The sequence below is a fragment of the Protopterus annectens genome, chromosome 8.part1 (assembly GCF_019279795.1).
Source record: "Protopterus annectens isolate FY-2018-M chromosome 8.part1, PAN1.0, whole genome shotgun sequence".
In the NCBI taxonomy this organism is placed as follows: Eukaryota; Metazoa; Chordata; order Ceratodontiformes; family Protopteridae; genus Protopterus; species Protopterus annectens.
This window is the reverse complement of record NC_056742.1, coordinates 307,160,202-307,181,131: the sequence shown is the minus strand read 5'-3', so window position 1 is coordinate 307,181,131 and position 20,930 is coordinate 307,160,202. Positions and strand designations below refer to the sequence as shown.

At 39.5% G+C, this 20,930-nt stretch overlaps 1 protein-coding gene across 1 annotated transcript in view; it reads right to left on the bottom strand.

Annotated features, from left to right (window-relative positions):
• LOC122810121 (extracellular calcium-sensing receptor-like) overlaps positions 1-20,238 on the bottom strand; it is a 176,330-nt gene extending 156,092 nt beyond the window's left edge. The window contains exons 1-3 of the mRNA XM_044081597.1: positions 20,232-20,238; positions 17,063-17,130; positions 15,178-16,020 (exon numbers count right to left, since the gene is read on the bottom strand). Of these exons, the coding sequence (XP_043937532.1) occupies positions 15,178-16,020; positions 17,063-17,130; positions 20,232-20,238 (918 nt within the window). The remainder of the gene's footprint in view (positions 1-15,177; positions 16,021-17,062; positions 17,131-20,231) is intronic.
• Positions 20,239-20,930: the final 692 nt, after the last annotated feature.

The window sequence follows — 20,930 nt, the reverse complement described above, 5'->3', positions numbered from 1 at the left end:
ATAACAACAAACCAAGGACATGTAAATATGCAGCGTGATACTTACATACGAGAGAGAAAGTCGGAATTGCAGTCAAACTCGTGCGAACATTGTGAATGGCTGCAAGAAACACTAATGAGCATCACACAAAATAAACAGTACAAATGAGCATTAAGTCGGCAGGATGGGAAACGGAAGGCAGCATTCACTCACACAGACAAGCAAATGCCGAATTGAGGGTTGATAAGATGCCAGCAATACTACCAAAAAACGGCATCAGACAAAAAAGAAACGAGCAGCAGCAGTAATGAATAACCAACAGCAGCAATACATGGTACAAAAAAGGAAGGCTAGTGATGAAACTCTGCAGCAGCGTACAATAGTGATGCACATGGCACCTCACAAACAGAAAGCATGAACTCTACCTTTAAGGCAATGGGCAGCACACAATATTAGAGGAAAATACACTTATATATATATATATATATATATATATATATATATATATATATATATATATATATATATATATCTATATAAAAAGATTTGATTATTCTGACCATCAGAAACCAACAGGAAGAAATCGGCAGGACTACTTTCAATGCAGCATTCCTCCGGCAGCATGGGACATGGGAAACCATAAGGCAGCATTCACACACACAAACATGCATCAATTTAAGAATGAAGATGCCAGCATTAGATACAAAACAGAACCGAGCAGCAGCAGTAACAAATAATCATCAATATAACCCAGCAGCAGCAAACAAACACAAAAGAACTAGGCTAAGCTATAAAAAGTCGACAGCAGCATATAATATTGAAGCACGTGGTAGGTACCCTCACAAACAGAAAGCATAAACTGTATCACTATGCACTGAGAAACTCGGGATCCCTAAATTTTATGGCTAGGAATGCATACAAACAGGGGCTCTTAAGACTTACCTTACCAATGAAGTACAAAAATGCAGGAGAAGATGCAGGCAATCCAAACTTTCCAGAAGTCCCTCCAGCGAATGCACTCGGCAGGATGCACTTACAATAAAAAGTAGTTCTACATAGCACCAACTAGTTTTTATTAGGTTAAGAGTGGGCTGGGCAAGACAGCTCTGACATCACAATGTGGGAGGTCCACTGGCTCTTCTACAGAGCATGCAAATCAGGCAGTGCTTACGTCTCTTTGGGGGAGGAAACATTTTAAGGTTAAAGGACACTTTAACTGTGTGTAACATAATGTGATTTACTTGGCCCAATGTTTGTTATGTCCAGCATTTTATGTGGGAAAACCTTCCTGGAGGTTGAGGGACAGGGTATATGAACACCCGTTGGATAATATTTTCCAGCACATAAATCTGGCTTTAAGGTGATTGATTTTACCAGAAGCGACCCTCAGGGGCATATAATAGATGAACATCTGAATGGAAAAGAGTTAAAGTGGCTTTGTTGTTCTGGTTCAATTTGTATGCATATTAAGAATGAGACAAACTCAAAAGACACGGTTCCCTGGTGGAATCACAATATCAATTGGTTATACAACAAAAGAAAAAAAATCTTGGCCAGGCATGGGAAGAACAAAGCCCTACATACTAAAAGCCCCTTGACCAATCTAAACCGGCAGCTAAGAGGGTTGATTAATACTTCAGGAGAAATACACAATGTGCAGAACTGAATGTAAATGGCATCACATCCTGAATACCTTGACCCTATCAGCAGCGTCCTTTCTAAGTGGCAGCTCCCCTGGACTCAGCCCCTCTAAGCTCCCGAGTCAGGCAAACAGACTACCATACCTCGCTGGAAACCCAAAAGTACCAAGCAGCTTCATATAAGAAACGAGGTAGCTCCCCTGGACTCAACCCCTCTAAGCTCCCAAGTCAGGCAAACAAACTACCATACCTCGCTGGAAACCCAAAAGTACCAAGCAGCTTCATATAAGAAACAAGGTAGCTCCCCTAGTTTATAGAAAAAGCGCATCTCATTTATAGAAAACGTGCATTTCACTTAAAACTTCACCTAACTGGATTATACCTGATTACTTTACCTAGCTGGATTATACCTGAATGAGTTTGTTTTAACCCCGCTCCGTTGGTCCCACTAGTCCTCCCTCCCAAACCAGGCTTCCCACAACCCTGTTAACGGAACACTTTTTCCAGCTCAGGGACACTTGGGATAAGTAGTACAACTCCCCAGATTAGTACAACCTGCAGCACACGGATGTTGTAAACCATAGCAAAAACTCTCTATATAACTTTCTGGATTGCACTAGCAACATAGTTTATAGAAAAAGTGCATCTCATTTATAGAAAAAGTGCATTTCACTTAAAACTTCACCTAACTGGATTATACCTGATTACTTTACCTAACTGGATTATACCTGATTGAGTTTGTTTTAACCCTGCTCCGTTCGCCCTCGCTACGCTTGGGCTCACTCCACTCCCCTCCCTGCCCCCAAATCTCACCCACCCCCACTACGTCTACATTTATAGGTACTAAACCCCCCTCTCACCTCCAATTCACCTTCTGTTAAACCGACCTATCACACCCTTACTCTACTACTGCTATCACACTCTTTCCTCCCTACTCCCTCCCACTGTTCACCTATACAAGAACACTCGCTTTACATTACTAAAACAAATAGTACCTCAATACCTAGAGACCCCTACTTCTTTAAAATGTGGTACCCCATCCTGCTGTCCATCCTATTAGCCCCTTACCTCCTAACCTTATATGAAACCCAGCCTATCCTAGGATTCCAAACCCCAAGTGCTCTAACCAGCTCCACTGAAACTAGGCACACCAACTATTTTCATACTAGCAGTATTAGGTCATCCTTAGCATCATGTCCATATTACCCATTCAATATCACAGACAAAACTTGCCCCATATACAAACACTACTATAAAATAATTGATAAATTCCTCAAGCTCATCTCCAAGCTAAGTCTTAGACTATTAATTGCTGGGGATATTCATCCCAACCCTGGCCCCACCGATAACTGGAACAACTCTTCCCCAACTAGCAATATCAGCCTCGACTCCATAAACTCTCTACCACCCAACTCTCTCCTAACATGTCATCTCAACATTAGAAGTATAAATAACAAATTGCATGAACTTCATGCACACCTTGCTGTAATCTCCCCTGATATTATGTGTCTCTCTGAGACTTGGTTAAAACCTTCCACCACTGATAATGAAATACTACTTCCCGGGTATAACATTCATAGACAGGATCGTACATCCAGGAAAGGGGGTGGGGTAGCTGTACTTTATAAATCTGAATTGACTGTAACAATAGAAGACATACAACCCCCTCTGATAAATAATTCAGAAATCCTAGCCACAAACCTCCAGATCAACCACAGTAAGAGCCTCTATGTAATCTGTATGTGCATCCCTCCAGGAAACAACATAGCCACTCTAGAAGACACCCTTCACTGGATATCCAGTCACTACCCTCAATAAACCATACTTCTCGGTGACTTCAATATTGACTGGGGCACCTGCTCTGCAGTATCTCCTACCACCCATATTAACTTGCATACATTCAAGCAAGTTATCAACACCCCAACTAGAACAGGTAAACATAATCAAAAAGAAAGTATACTTGATTGGGTACTCATTAACAGTCTCCCCAACATGTATAAAGTTGGTATCCTCCCTGATAGCCTTAGTGACCACCGCCTCACATATATAATCAAACACAAAGCAGGCAAATCCAAGCAACCCATACTCAGACTAGTTAGAAATAACAAAGATTTCGACTCAGCCAAATTTAATCTAGAACTAATCTCTTGTAATTGGACTTTACTAAACCACATCCCCCTAGATGATGCAGTAATGTACTTTAACAGAAAATTCCTTGAGATCCTTGACTTCCACGCACCCATCCGCTCTAAGAAAACTAAGGCAAAAGCTGCCCCATGGCTCTCAACAGAGACCAAGCTCAAAATCAAACTCAGAAACAAAGCGTGGGCCTTATGGCGAACCACCAAACTCCCACAAGACCAGACTAAATATAGACAACTCAGAAATGTAACTAAAAAACACATACTACTTGATAAAAAGCAACACTACTGTAACCTGCAAACATCCAACCAAAACAGTCCACAAAAATTCTGGGCAGGGCTTAACAACCTTATACACCCTGGTAAAACTGCCACCCCTGTCCCAGCTTCCCTTATTAATAAACCCCCGGAAACTATCTCGAACAGTTTTAACCAATTCTTTACAGGGACTATTCAAGCTCTAGTCAGCAAACTGCCTCTGAGCCCCCACAGCTCAGATAATTTGACCCCAAAAAACCTACCTATATTTAGCTTCCAACCAATTGCCACATCACTTGTCCGGACCTTAATCAAAAAACTAAAACCCACCGCACTTGCAGCTGACCAACTTCCAGCTGAATACTTACAAAAATCAGCTGACACCATAGCCTACCCAGTCTCGCTACTTATTAATTGCACCATAAAAGAAGGTATAATTCCAAACATCTGGAAAACATCATATGTTATCCCACTCCATAAAGGGGGCAGTTCCACCGAACTCTCCAACTACAGGCCCATAGCCATACTCTCTCCTTTGGCCAAAATTATGGAAAAATGTATTCAAAAACAATTAATGTTCCACTTAATCAAAAATCATCTCTTAGCAAACACCCAACACAGCTTCAGACCACACCATAGTACCACAACTGCCCTAACAGTCTTTACCAACACCATAAACACTCATCGTAACAACAACCATATCTCCTCAGCTCGATTCTTGGACTTGTCCAAAGCCTTTGATATGGTTGATCACAAACTCTTAATCCACACCCTACAGTCATTCAGCCTTGACCCCTTATCACTGCAATGGTTCGACTCCTACCTAAGTGGTAGACAACAAGCGGTACTTTGGCAGTCTAAACTCTCCACCCTATTACCTAACACTCTGGGTGTCCCACAGGGATCTATCCTAGGTCCTCTGTTATTCTCCATCTTCATTAATGATTTATACACTGTCTTACCCAAAGTCAACTGTATATAATATGCAGATGACTCCACCCTAATTTGCGCCGCTACATCCCCAACAGAGTAGGAGCTAACTACCCAGACTACCTTCAACACAATAGAAAATTGGCTCTCTAGCCACCAACTGATATTAAATCCAAAAAAGACTAAAATGTTAATATTCCTCCCTACACTTAGGTCCTGCGTGGTAAACATCACAATTAAATCAAAGGATGGCACAGTTATCTCACCTGAACCATCCACCAAACTCCTAGGAGTTATCATTGACAACCACTTAAAGTTTGACTTACATGTCAACCATATGATCAAAAACATCAATAAAAAACTAGGATCACTATATAGAATAAAAAAGTTCCTGACCCCCTTTGCCAAGGTAGCTATTGCTCGTTCCCACCTTCTTTCTACTCTCCTGTATGCGTCCCCCCTTCTTACTAATATTAACAAGACAACCCTAAATAAGATTGCTACCTGTTATAATCACATCGCCAGATTTGCCACAGGCCTCCCCTTCAGGACGCATCATTGCATCAACCTTTCCCAACTCGGCTGGCTTGAACTACATAGTCTATTGCTTTATAATCAACTGATCTTGGCCCATAATATTATTTATAACCCAGAAAATACTCCTGCACTCACAAACCTAATCACCGTGCATAACAACCCAAGACCACTGCGCTCATCCAACAGAGTCCTCATTCACACCCACAAAACTAACAACCAAGCCGGGGACTCTCTCCTTACCAATTCAGTAGCCAGAACATGGAATATACTATCTTCTGAGATTACCTCCCTTCCTTCTATAAGTCACTTTAAAACCAAACTCGAAAAATTTCTGGGATCTAACTGGACATGCTACTGTCTCAAGCCAGGCTAATCCTCTCTCTGGACAGTTTATTGCTGGTTAAAGGCACCTGTAGTCATCACACTCCTCATATGAATTTTTAGTTTCATAAAAAAAAAAAAAAAAATCATATATATTTTTCTTCTTGTCCTAGGATATCCTGTTTTGCTCAATACTTTTTTTTGCTACTTCATACTATGTATTATTACTATTTGATACGCTGTTTTGTTTGTCTTTGTCTAGTATTGTTTGTGTTTTTGTGGAGCTTTTCTCCTCGGGCCTCCGCTGAAAATGGACATGTATCCAGTCAGACTATCCCGGTTAACAAATGTAAAATAAATAAAATAAAAAAAAAATCACCCACACTGAAATGGAAGCCATTGCCAACATTTTGGCTGACAGATCCAACAGAAATTTCTCACCCACTCTGCCCCTGATAGTCCAAAGGAAATAGCAGATACCACAATCCCCCCAACCATTACTAGGAAACAGGTCAGCAATGCACTTTCCAAGGTCAAAAGCCTTGCATCAATGGGCCCCAGCCCAATTAATATCCTGGGATGCTTAATAAATAGCATAAAATATGACTTCTCTGGTCCACTTGAATCACTTTTCAACTGCAGCCTACAGTCAGGTTTTATGCCCAAGGAATGGAATATGGCGACTGTCATTCCCCACACCAAGGAGGTCCAGCCACTGATCTGGGTAACTACAGGCCCATAGCAATCCAAAGCATTAGATGAGAGTATGACTGTCCACACAGCTTTCCTCAACCCGGCTAAGGCTTTTGATACAATACCCCACTCAGTCATTATAGGCAAGCAAATTAATTTAGGTATAAACCCTTTCATCACCCACTGGATAGCCAGTAGGCTCACAGATAGGACTCAGGAGGTCAAAACAGGATAGGCCTCCTCCACCATGAGGCCATTCACTAGAGGAGTCCTCAGGACTCTCTACTGGGCCCACTCTTTTTTGACATCTATTTCTCTGACATGGAAGCAAGCTCTGAAGGTTTATGGCTTACTAAATCTGCAGATGATTGCAAGTTTGGGGTTATCATTGACTCCCCTGCAGACACTAGCATTCTTCAAGAAGGCCTATTTCTGACTAACAAATGGTGTTAAAGCCATGGTCTTAAATTCAGTGCTAAGAAATGCATAATTGTACCCTTTGTGAAGTCACCTATCCAGGCTAATTACCATGTTGATAATGCCCCCCTAAGAATCAACCTAGTGGTCAAGGATCTGGATACTCATGTAGACAGTATCCTTTCCTTCAACTACCACTTGGTCACAGGGGTGAGGAAATCCTTTTATGTTGCACCACTTTTAAGTAAAGGTATGGCATCTAAGTCCTCTTCCATTATCAGACCAATAACCAACAAAGTGGAGGCATAAAGCTGCACAAACACTCACTTGAAAAACACTGAGCAGAATCTGGAAGTAGGAGCCTCCGAATACCAAATGGAGTTATACGGATAAAAACACTTAATAAGTCACCAGTATAAAAAGTATAGGTCTTATAGAAATAAAAAATGTTAAGCACTTTTGTCTTAAACAAATGTAACTTTGGACTTGTTCACAACAAAATTCAAAATGGAGGGGAAGTTTAAATATGAGCAAATTACAAAATGGAGGCTAAATTTAAGTTGTTAGGTTCTTAAGTCAAGCTTAGATAGAAAGTATAGCTGCTGTCACAAAACAGAACATGTAAAACTATTCCCTTGAGCTCTAAATAAAAAGTGACATTTGTTTAGGATGAAAAGCCTTACCATTTTTTTTTATTTCTGACGACCTATAATTTTATACTGGTGACTTATTAAATAATTTTTTATCAGTGTAATTCCGTTTGGTATATGGACACTCCTACTTTTGGATTCTGCTTGGTGCTTATCATACCAGTCATACAGTACAATGCTTCCTTTGGTATGTACTTGACCAGGCATATGCAGCAACTAGAGTGACCTCAGAGATTTGTTACAGAAAGAATATAAGGCATAACAAACCTGCCTTACTCAGTGCCTTACAGCACTTTCCCTCTACTCACTCTCCTATAGATTACTGAGAGGAGATCTATGCCTGGTTTACAAGGCATACACAAACATCACACTCATGAATCTTCTGCATATTTGTAAGTCAGACAGTACCAGAAATACAAGGTCTGGGGACCTGAGTTTTGTCTATGACTTAAACAGAACATATAGGAGAGACAGGTATATGTCTCAGAGACTGCCCCTCCTGTGGAACAGTCTTCTCATCCATGTGAAGCTAAGTTTGCCTATTACTCATTTTATACACAACCTACACCAATGGATGGGGAATAGGAAATTTACAGCAGGCCTGGCAAGTATGTCTCTTATGGACAGAGGTAACTTATAAATACCTGGCCCAAAGTGTCCTGTTTGGATAGAGTACATCATTATTCTTTTGGGAAAACTTGGCTAAGCTTAGAAACTCCACCCAAGTCTTTAGCTTGTAACAATATTTGACTCTATGAATAAAATGCATTACAGGCAACATTGTAAACTGCTTTTCCATTCTGTATTTCCATGACTGATGGGTTATATCTATTGTTCATCTTATCTGACATAGGTGAAAACTACATCTATGATATGTAGATGAAGGAAAAGCCTTCATATTCATTATCTGACCTAGAACAAAAGTACAGCTATGATATGCAAATGAAGGAAAAACCTTACTTACCTTGAATGTGGCTGTGTGTTTAAAGTCTGTCACTATGTATGAGGATCTGGTGTTCACTTGTGCATTATCTGAGAAGTCTAACAGCATGCTGTAGCTAGAAGTGGCCTTGTGTGACATGGAAGTCTTCACCAGGCAGTGTTCTTTGGTTCCCCTGCACCCCAGCATAGTGATGTATGGCGTACATTTGTCTGCATAAATAGCTTTGGGTGAAGTAGTGAGGACTTCGGGTCTTCCATGTTTTCCTCATTTATCTTTACTAAGACAGTAGACTTAGAGGCCTAATCACTGTTGACCATCATTAGCAATAGCTTTTTTGGAGGAGAAGTACTGTGTCTGGATGGCTGGAAACAATCCTTCCCTGTGCTGATGTCATTCCACACCTGCTATGTTGTCTTCGGACATACTAAGGTTATAATCTGGGCCACTGTGCCATTGTCTTCCATGATGGCTGGATCTCCATCACCCCATCTTCCATATCCCTCATGGCTCCTCTAGCACTTGACATGACACTTCTGTTATACTGCACTTCCTCTTCCTAATGTTTCTGAGCAAGATGTCTCATGCATGTACAAGCTCTGGAGTTATATATGATTGACCTCTGTAGCTCATTATCTTCAGCTTGCCTTACTGTAGTAACCCTGCATCTAATCCGTATGGATTCCTTGTATAAGTGACACCAAAAGGTCTTGGTGTCATAGAACTTCTCAGCACAATAATGGTAGCCTTTGGTATTCAAACAGTTACTTCCTTTTTGGGATGGGACATGGGTATATATACTTCCTTTCCATGTCATACAGGTCACTGGATGCACCCTGTTTAGGGCCAGATATCTACTTGTCTGTGGCACATGCTTTGGTCATTGTTTGTTTGTTAATTAATATATTATTTAATTTAATTTTTTTACTAGGTTAGAACTGTAAGAAATGAATAATTTAGAGAATACATCCTGGTTTCTAAATAGACATTCTAAGTATTTACCTAATAATAGTAGAGATTTGCCCCTTTAATAGATACTAATTGTACATGTACAGTAATGCAAATGGTTGGTACTGTGGGCAGGGAAAATAACCTTTCCTTAATTTTACACTATAGTGGGGATGTGTACAAGCATCTTAATATAGTTAAGACTACTTGGTATATTGTTTCCCTGAGATAAAAAAGTAAGTTGGGTTGAGTACCACAGGTTGTTTTTAGCAAGGGGAAAAATATTAAAGACCTCCTGGAGGGGGCTTTTGGTGAGCCTGCTTTGATACATCACAGAAAAAATATGAATAAATATGAATGATGTAAATATTGTAGGTTTATCAATGATGGCCCTTATGTTAGTGTGGAAGACTATGAGAGGAATATTCCATGTCCTTGTCAGTATAATTGTGACACAACAGGTGTGGTCTACTTGGCAAACTGTATCTCCTACCCCGCATTTTACGAGGGTTAAACTAGCAGGAGATTAAGGCATAGGCTTTATTAATGGTATGGTATCAAAACAAAAAATCTACCAATGCTTTGAGTAGACATGCTGTTGATTGTCCTAGTTTTAAGAAGTTTATTGTTTTTATTGTTGACAAAATTTGGTATAATGAGAGAGTTGGATAAGTGGATAGTCTCCTTCAGTTGAAAGAGCTTATGCGTCAGTTATGACTTAATGTGAGTGAACCCCCCTCCCACTACACACACACACTCAGTATTAATGATCCTGTTTCTATTTTCCCAGAACTAAAATGAAGAACCTTTGTTTTGACATGAACAGGATGTCAACTATTTTTATGTAGAAGGTTGTGATATGATTTTTTAGGTTTTTAGCTTTATTACTGTTTTGATTAGTACACAAAATGTATTTTACAGTGTTAATTATGTTAATCGCTGATGAGTTGTATTTAAAATGTGACTGGTCCATTTGTATTTATATTATGGCTTGTCAAATGATATCTTTACTCTGATGAAATCTCTTGATTTGTGGGGAAGAAAGTGCTTAGTGAATTTAAATAAACCAGTAAGAATTTTTGTGTGACATTTTGGCTGGTCATGTACGAGTCTATGTCGTATCTGTAGTTTTCCCCCTTTCCTTAATTTCTCAGCTCTATAACAGAAAATCTAGACAGTTAACGATGAGTGCTGTTTGATAAAAAGGGATTCCATGCAGGTTTTATGACTAAAGTTCAGGTCTATATTAGAACATCGAAGTTTCAGAACTTCGAATGTTCTACTATCGACCCCTATTCAGTGAACACTGAAAACATCAAACATACAGAACAGCAATTTTTTTTCCTAGGGAAAAAAATTTCTGTTCCAAAACACATACACACAACACAAGCACACCAAACAAACAGCAATCCACACACATACACCTAAAATCTTACATCTAACCCTACATTAAACTGTACATACACTACTATCTACCCACATACCTTAACCCAAACCCTAACCCTAAGGTCCGTCACTATCGCACACACACCTCACATGCGCCCTAACCCTAACTCACCTTCCCCACCCTAACCCTCACGTCCACACATTCGCACACTTACCTGAACCTGCCCCGTAACTTTCCATCACAGTGCTGAAAATAGCGAAGCGACAGAAATGGACAACCAAATTCTTTCCCTAGGAAATAATTTGGTTTTCTGTCACTTTGCTATTTTCAACTTTCGCTGAATAGGGGTTGATATTAGAACATTCAAAGTTCTGAAACATCGATGTTCTAATATAGACTGTAAAGTTCAGTACATTGCGGATAAACTCACAGAAGTGCAATCACAAAGTACCAAACTTAAAGTGAAGTAGTGACAATCAAAGCTCATGTTTTCAATCTTAAAACACTTGTGCAGGGGGCTAAACAACCCTACACCCCCCCAACATTAGTAGATTCTCTCTTAACACTCATACTTAAATATACTAAATCTGAGATTACTCTGGTACTGTGGGGGACAGAAATTAAACTTGACTGTGATCCAGGTGACCAAGGTTCGATTAGTGGTCCTGCCACTGGAGGAGCCAGACAGGTAGAGAGGTGGAAAAGTGATGACATTTGACCTACTCACGTCTCCTGTGGGATAGAGAGGAGTGAATGCACTTTAAAGCACATGAGAAAGTGCAATTTCTAGGTGGAGATAGGAAAACTACCACATGTAATCCACAGACTGGGTCAGAGCTGCTTGTAGAAATACTCTTGAGGAATCCAAAGTATACCTGTGTGGACAGGTCACTGCACATTGCCTTCTCAGCACTTTGCTGTGTACATATAGCGTTAGGCAATAAAAAGGAAAAAATGCTCAAACTGCCTCTAATTGCTCTCTAAATGATGGATCCTCTTGGTTGACTCCCACCTTGTCGATGGAAAAGAATGATCTGATTAGCTAGGAGAGGGTTGATCATTGACAGTTAGTGAGTGAAAAGCATGTAAGAAGAAAAAAGAAGTAAAACCTTTGAGATGCTGTATGTTGGAGTAAAGAGAATTCCTCAGTATATCTCAGTCTTGCATTTTAAACACAAATCAAACATATCAAAGTTTTATAACTGCAGATTCAAGTATCAACCACCAATGTCTCAGAATTAAGCCTGGGACCCTTCCATGCAACATGAAATGTTCATCTTCCAAGTAGACTTGGTACCTGTCACATTAGTTCTAGAGGTTACTGAAAATGGACCTTCTTCATATGTATTAGGTGGAAAGTACATAATATTTGTTTGAGGAAAATAAGTGGATCTTTGCAGCTAATAAATATTACATAAAGAAAAGAACTGCATTTTTCTTTTGTTTTGTATTTAAAGCAAAGCTTAGAAAGATGCATATCGGTATTAAAACATCAATAATTTAAACTACTGCTAAACAATTCTACTTAACTCCAGAGGTGCACAAGTTTCTGTTATAAAAATCTGATTGCAGAATGCATATGTATGACACTAATTACTACATTATAGATAAACAAATGTAATAATAGCTTATTATTGTAACCAAATATAGGATTTTAGGAGATTACTAGGCTATCAACCTGGAGGTCATTTTTAGCCTATCTGTTTCACCCCAGTGTAATAATATGAAATTGCTAGTCAATACTTAAGATTGCGTTTAGTGATGACTGCCCATGTCCAGATGGTTGTGGGCACTATCCCTGGTAAGAATTTATGGTGTCTCATCCCCTCGTCTAGATTTCTCTTAAACAGTGTCATAGAGGCACTCTGTTTCACATGAATTGATAGTCTGTTCCAAGGACGTTACAGTTGCTGGGAGATAAATCTGTCCCTCCAGCATGTCCTATTTAAGTTGCAAGTCATATTTAGGTCCCTGAAACGGGTAGCCCTAGTCCTGTCTGATTCACTGATATGCAGCAAGTTCATTAGGGTTGGGTTTTAAATTGCTCTGTAGACCAGGTACAAGTCTCCACTAAGAAGTGGAGACATGGAGTATAGTGACAGGGACTTTAGTCGGTTTGTGTAAAGCACATGCTGGAGCCCCTTGATCTTCTTTGTTAGAAACCTCTAAGGTCTCTCCAGTTGCTGCTGGAGCTTTGTACGATACATACCAAACTTGGCGTTATACTCAATTATTGGCTGGATTAGTGCCAAGTATAGAGGGGTTATAACCTCTTTTGCTGTCAAGGCGATACCTTTACTAATCAAGTGTGCTATGTAGATAGCCTTCCTTACTACAGTAGACACATGGTACTCGAAGTTAAGGTTACAGTCAACTTGTGATCCCAGGTCCCTTACCATTTTATGAGTAATTAGGGTATTATTATTGTTGATTTGATAGTGTGAAGTGACATTGTTTTTGCCAAAGGGAATGATGATGCATTTCATTGCATTCAGTTTGAGACTGTGATTAATACACCACAGTCTGCTTGAGACCCTCCTGGAGTATACTGACATCATTTGGGTCACAAAGATGGAAGAAGCAGTAAGTTGCCAAAGTGTTGAGAAGGGGATGTGCAGTGGGCTCTCCACACAGGTATACTTTGTTACTACAAGGAGCTCTGACCCAGCTTGTTGAGCTTTAAAAGCAGTATTTACTTGTCAAGGGACCGAATAATAACTATAAAATTAACTAATGCATAAAAGTCTCAGTAGCATTACTTTTCTTGACTATATAAACAATAGTAATACTATTTTTTGCCAGCTTATTGCTCCGTCTGTCTTTGTGGCCACTGAACTGGGGGCACCCCAGTGTTACTCCTTGCCAGATGGGTCCCATGTCTCCAGCTGAGACTTCTCCAGCCATTCTGGCATTGACCCCCCCCTCCAAAGCTGGGCCCATCATACTGTAGTCAAGTTGATGTTTTCTCTAGGCCTTGCTCCCCAGCATGCTATGTAGGCTAAATGGGTCATGATGAGTTACTTGAGGAGGTACCTACCCTGGGCCCTAGAGCAATCATACCTTCACATCCAGCCCTCATGCCTAACCTGGTAATTGGTCTGAGCTCCAGCTGCCATTAGGACTCAAAAAGTGATCTACCTCCACCAGCTTGTAGTCTCCATCCCATGCATCTTCACTGTCAGCTCCATTGGTCACCCAAGTTGCTATTTAATCCCAGGTCACATGGACCATAAGCAGGGTTTCATCCCTCTACCCTACAAATCTGACTAATAGTTATACTTTGATGCTTTTAAATTTAATTTAAATGAGCCTTGAGGTGAAAAAGAAATATAGGTCCTGAATATAGATAAATAAAGTTGGACTTATATCCACAATTCACTTTTTGATGTTGATGTTAATTCTGACTCAGTAATGAAAAGGAACAGTAATAAGCAATTGGTATCAGTACAAGCAAGCAAATTAGTTGATATATTTCTTAATATTTGCATTAAAATGGGCCAACTTTATTTATTTATTTATTTAAATTATTACAATGCTTGAATCATGTACATGTTAGAAATTAGAACAAACGTTCCAAATTTAATATAGAGAGAAAATTACAACATAAATATGGTAAAACAAGCAAGTACATAAATAATTAATTGCTAGTTTTTTTCCCTCCTATTCATTAACATTTAATTATCATCATCAGGCAGTTCACATTTAGTTCTTTTCAAATACCAAACATGACACACACTTATAAAACATGCACACAGATACTAGACACAACATTAAATAAATGCATGCATATATAATGACTGATAGCAGAGTTTCATAACATGCCTTATTTTTTCAAGATGCAGATGAACAAGTGTCATACAGAAATGTGTGATGATTACTCTGCATTTTTGTATTTTTCTGAATTGCACTCTACCCTCCTGAATACTGTCCAATCCCATTTATTGGTCTGCTCTGCATATTGCTGTCCCAGGTAGTTTACAAAGTGAAGTTATGCTCCTGTTTGGTGTGCAGTGTGCAGAAACCATATATCATCCAGTGGTGCATTGCACAGGCTACCCTGTTCTACATGCTACTTTGTAGGTAACCTAGGACAGTGCTGTCTTGCTTGCAGTACACCTATATAAGCCTGAACCCCCTCACTCCAAGTGCTGACTGTAATATATAGTATATGATACTCTTGTCTGATGTTGGGCATTATATAATTTGCTAAGATATACTGCTGTGCGCTCTATCACACAGGACTCTCCATAAGGCAATATTTGCTATTGAGGAGCAAATGGGAGAATCATTTATGATATAAATATTAAATTCAAGAGTCAAGGAAGACCATACCTACCTGCCAGGGATGCAAATTTGGAAACTGTGCACATGATCCATTTATGAATGGTCCTGCTCCATTTTTGCATGCCTGCATTTCTTGCAGTGCATGTATAACTGCCCACACAGCATTATATGTTGAGTACATTAGTAATGTTGGCATGTCAGTGAAGAATCGAAGGATGTTGTTATTAAGGTTTCTTAAATTCTCCTCCCCATTACAAAAAACTGTTTCATCCATCAGCAGTACATGAGAGCCATTAAGGTCAGGCCATAAACATCCAAACACAGTTTCCCAAAACATTCCAGCAAATATATCATTAGCATTCTTTGATGGATGAATATTGTACAGGAAGTCCTTAAATCCAGATAAAGTCTTTGTTGCCATTGCAAACCAAAGTGTTCCATGTAACAGAGCATGAAATTTCACCTCCAAAACAAAAAGTGAGGATTGAGGCCACCAGTCCAGTCCAATCCATGTTATACCAGTTACATTTTCCATGACTAGATTCTGAAGAAGTTCCACTAGTCCAGGAGAATATAAAACAATGAATACCTTGGAAGGTGACATTTTGATCATATTTGTTAAATATGTTAAATATACCTGGTTACTCAATTTAACACCAAGAAACTGGAATAATCCAATACAAATACCTGAATCTTCTAACTTTTTCCTAATAACCAGGCTAAACTTCTGCTGAAAAGAATCGTCAGGAACTAGAACTCCAACCCATTTCCACTGGAAATGAAGCAGTAGCTGAACCATTCCATCAAGTACATTTTTATTGCTTGGAATAGTTCGGAGAAATGAAGGAAACTGATTGTGATCACTTAAGCTCAAATCCTCCGTTGCATAACTGATCTGGAATAAATGTTTTATATTAATTACAATCAGTTCCTTAACAGGGCTAAACAGAATAGTTTGAATGTAACATTGTTAATTCTGACATCATGCAAAAAGCAGGTGTTTTTGCAGATCATAAATACTGCACTGCAACTTAAGCATAGTGTGTGTGTGTGTGTGTGTGTGTGTGTGTGTGTGTGTGTGTGTGTGTGTGTGTGTGTGTGTGTGTGTGTGTGTGTGTGTGTGTGTGTGTTTGGAAAGTCTTATACCTTATACCTTAAAAGGACTAATCTGTATTTAGCCAGTGCTGAATAGGATTATTTGCATTCAGTCACTCATGTGGAGTTTACCACATGTGAGGAAATGTGAGAGTTATGGATACTCAGCCATTGGTTGTTACAACCCCCCTATTACTTTCACAGCTGACTACTGACTGGGGACATGTTAATGAGTACTGGAACATAAAAGTATTTTTTTCACTAACTCATCAAAACTTCAGATCAATGTGTCTACTCCCTGCCCTTAGAAAGATTCTCGAGAAAATTATCTACTCACAGCTGACCCAATACATTAGTACCTAAAACCTCTTCTCGCTGAAGTACTATAGCTTCTGGTCAGGTTGTAGTACACAGACAGCCCTATGGACCGTCAGTGAAGAATGGGCGTGGATAAAGGCTACTTAGTGGTGCCATCTTTATTGACCTTAATAAAAACCTTCAGTCGCATGGATCACAACAGCCTCCTTCCCATGATACTATTCTGTTCAACTCACCCCCTCACTAATCTCTAAGAAGATCTCCCGTTAGACTTCCTCTCACTAATCCAGTGTATTAATAATAAAAGTCTACAACTCAGCTTGAGCAAAACTACAATCATGATATCTGTGTCCAAGCAAAAAGCTTAAAAAAACTACACACCCTTTACAAATATCTGATCACAACAACATACTCGGTAAAAATACTACCTCATTCAAATACCTTGGCCTTTAGCTTGATTCACCTCTAAACTTCTATCTCCACTTTGGTCTATTGTAGGTCAATAAAATCTCCCTCTTTCTTACCAAAGTGACCAGAACAACAAGAGGCATTCTTATATCCCAAAACGAATATGTTCTTTCCCTTATTGCATCTGCATAAAAAAGAAATCACACACAAATCATAATAATCATCAATAAACTGTGTAGATTAATTACACTCTATCAAAACTTGAATATCACTGCAAAACAATGGAAAGGGTAAATTTGATTCCAGTAAAATGTAGAGTCAATCCTCTATAAAGATCACAATTATTCAGACTGCTAGATAACTAAACATTCTCTCTCTTAGTAGCCAAACTAGCAAGACTATCATCCTCCTACAGCTTCAGAAGCAAGAATCATACTGCAACTACATTAAAAACTCCAAAACAAAACTTCACTGCACAGATCATTGCTTCTCCATGCATACTTGGATGTAGATTATGTGACTCTATCCCTTCTCAAATCATGAACATTTAAGCCTTCCTAGTTTTCAGAATTCATTTAAAGGTCCATCTCCAGCAATCACCAAATGGCAGTACCTCTCTTCTAACCACATTACCTAATTTCTGTGTTAATTTTTTTTACAATGTCTTCATTAAAATAGACTCATATCTTCTTTGTAATTCTCCTACCATTTCACCTTATCAACCATTCATATTTCTTTTCTACTAATGAATATGTGCATTTCTAATCCTCTTACAATTTGATTGTTGTATTACTCACCTCCTTATAGTATCATCATCATCATCTCCTTTCGGCTTATCCCAGTTAGGGGTCACCACAGCGGAACAATGATCCACAGAACAATTGGCAGTGGAGTTTTACAGTGCCGAGTTGCCAGCCCGGTGCCCGATCTTCCACAGAAGGTACACACATGTACACACTCACACCTAGAGCCAATTGAGAGTGTCCAATCTACCTACAGCATGTCTTTAGGATGTAGAAGGAAACCAGAAAACCCGGAGGAAACCCACGTGACCACAGGGAGGACATGCAGACTCCGCACAGAAGGCACCCTGGTTGAGAATCGAACTGGAGAACCTCTTGCTGTGAGGCATCAATGCCAACCACTGCACCCACCTCCTTATAGTATGCATTGTATACAACTACTATGTATAGTACTTAAATCATATTTTGTTGTTAATAATTGTATATAATTGCTATGTAATCTATTTACAATCTTGTTGTTTATTTGCTGAAATATACATCTCTCTTCTCCTACCCAGTCTGAGATTGAAATTGGTCTTCGGTTAACAAATTTAAAATAAAACAAAACTTATCCTTAGTTAATGACTTATTATGAGGGAGAGCAGTCAATCTGAAGACAGTTTTAGAAGAATTTTGCACTGGAAGTTGTGTTGGTTCATAGGTTCATAGATTAGTACTAAGCTAACTGCCCTTGCAAGCCATTTTAAGCCTAGTCAGTTATCCCTTGTGAGACTCAAACCCTGCACCTTGTGTTTGTAAGGCAAACACCTCAACCATTAGGTCACCCTCCCAATTTGAATTTGTTATTTTTGTTATAAATGCATTGGAGGGGGAGGAAGTTATACCAACCACCACTATAATTCTTCTAAGGAGCTCCTTACCTAGGGGGTTGCTGCGATCTTAGATGAGACTGCATAGAGTGGCAGGGATGCATTGTTCATATTTTACATAGGGGGGCATGAGTACAGCATAGCCTTTACAGAAAAAAGCATGTGTTTCCCTCTTTTTCAAATGTTGGAGTCATGTAACCTGCTCTCCATATTGCATGTTGGCAGGTTACATGCAAAGAACAGAAATATAAATAAAACTTTAGCCATCAGACGCTTTTTAACACTCACATCTATTTAGACATCATCAACCACCTTTTTTCCTCATTTTGTACATGGGGTTGGAATGTTGTGTCAACTGTCACTATATCTCTCTAGTCAATGTTAGTCTCCTGCCTTCTTTGACACTCATACCTGACTGTGACTATCACAGGTCTTTTCTCATACAATCTATCCACTTCTTTGCTGGACATTCTCATTTCTTCTTGCCTTCTTCCTGTTTGTCTCAAATATTCTTCACCAGATTGTCTTCTACTTTTCTGCACATATGCCTGAACCACCATAATCTGTTATTTTTGACCTTTTCTGCAATTGAAGCCACTTTGGCTTTTGCTCTTATGTCCTCATTTCTTTGTCTGTCCCACAGTGTGCATCCTGCCACCATTCTCAGATACTTCATCTCCATCACCTCTAGCTTCTGCAACTGCTCGACATTTAGTGTCCACATTTCTGTACCATACAAAAGTACTGGTTGTACCACTGTTTTGTACACCTTTCTTTTCAGCTTCCTTAGCATTCTTGTAGCCCCACTGATTCTAGCTTTGACCTCTTCATTCAGACTTCCCTTCTCCTCAACCACCCCTTCCAGATACTTGAAGCTGTTAACCTGTTCTACTATTTTTCCTTATATCTTAATTCTCACTTTCTTCTGATTCCCCCATGTGCTGCCATTACAACTAACTTATCTGTACTGAGTTTCATCCCGTGTGCTTCAGTTTTGCATTCCAGTCCTCTACACTTTGCTGAAGTTCTTGCTCAGAATCTGCCTGTAATGCCACATCGTCTGCATACAGCGGATTTGTTGATCTGTCCCCTCCAAACTGTTTGCTAATATAGTCTATTAACAGTATGAACAGTAGTGGGCTCACAGCTGAATTCTGATGCGCACCGACTCCCACACTGGAAACCCCTTTGTGAGACCAAAAACTGTTTGTACTTCAGTCATTGAGTCCTTGTACATAGATTGCACAAATTCTGCTAATGTTTTTGGGACTTCAAACCACTGCACGACTGGCCAAATCAGCTTTTTTGGGACATTGTCATATGCTTTCAACAAGTCTGGGAATGATCAGTTGGATTTGTTTCTCATCTCTAGCTTCTTTTCAACTTTCTGTCTCACTGCAAGCATCAAGTCAGTTGTGCTGCATCATGATCTGAATCTGAACTGCTCATTTCCCATCTTATTTTATACTACTCTGCATATTTGTTTATCAATCACCCTCTGCAGTACCTTCAAGTAGTGACAGAAGTTTGATACTACAGTACTACCCACAGTGGTAAATTACCCTTTTGTTCTTGAACACTGGCACTGATATACTTTTTCCCCAGTCATCTTAGATATGTTTTTCTCTCCATACTGCTGAGTGCCTACAGGAGCCATTTTTAACCTATCTTACCTCGCATCTTTATCATATCTGCTTTGACCTCTCCTGAGCCAGCTGCTTTCCCTGACTTCAGTTTTCGCTGTGCTGTTCTTACTTCTTCTATGGTGGACTTCTCTTCTTCTCTCATGGTAGGCTGTGTTTGGGGCAGTACAGCTTCTGTGTGTTTTCTTCATTCAGATGCTGGTGGAAGTACTCCTTCTATCTGCCTTTGATGTCCTATAGACTGGTGAGCAGATTGTTCCAGACATAACCTTCTGAAGGGTGTCTGACTATCTCCTTTATCTTTCTGTCTTTGCCTTGCAACCTGATATAGTTTCTTTAGCCATCTACTGACTCACTTTCTAGAAGCTGATAAAGTGCCTCTGATACCTTATATTGCAACTCCTTTCTTATCCTCTTTGTTAACCAACCAGTATTCCTTCCTAACTTGATCCATCTTTTCTATCTCCCAATTTTTCCTGCACTCCTTCTTTTTTTTGAGGGCTTCTTGGACTTCTGCATTCAATCACAAGCTTTCCTTATGTACATTATTTCCATATATGGCTTGGCCACATATCTGCTCTGTAATCCTCCCTAATGTTGTTTTGAGATGCGTCTATTCTTTTTCATCTCCTCCTATTTCCTCTTCTTGAGGTGTTAGACTCCTGAGTAATTCCTTGAGATGTTGTGCTTTCTCTCCAATCAACATCCAGGTCTTCAGCCAGGTTTCTG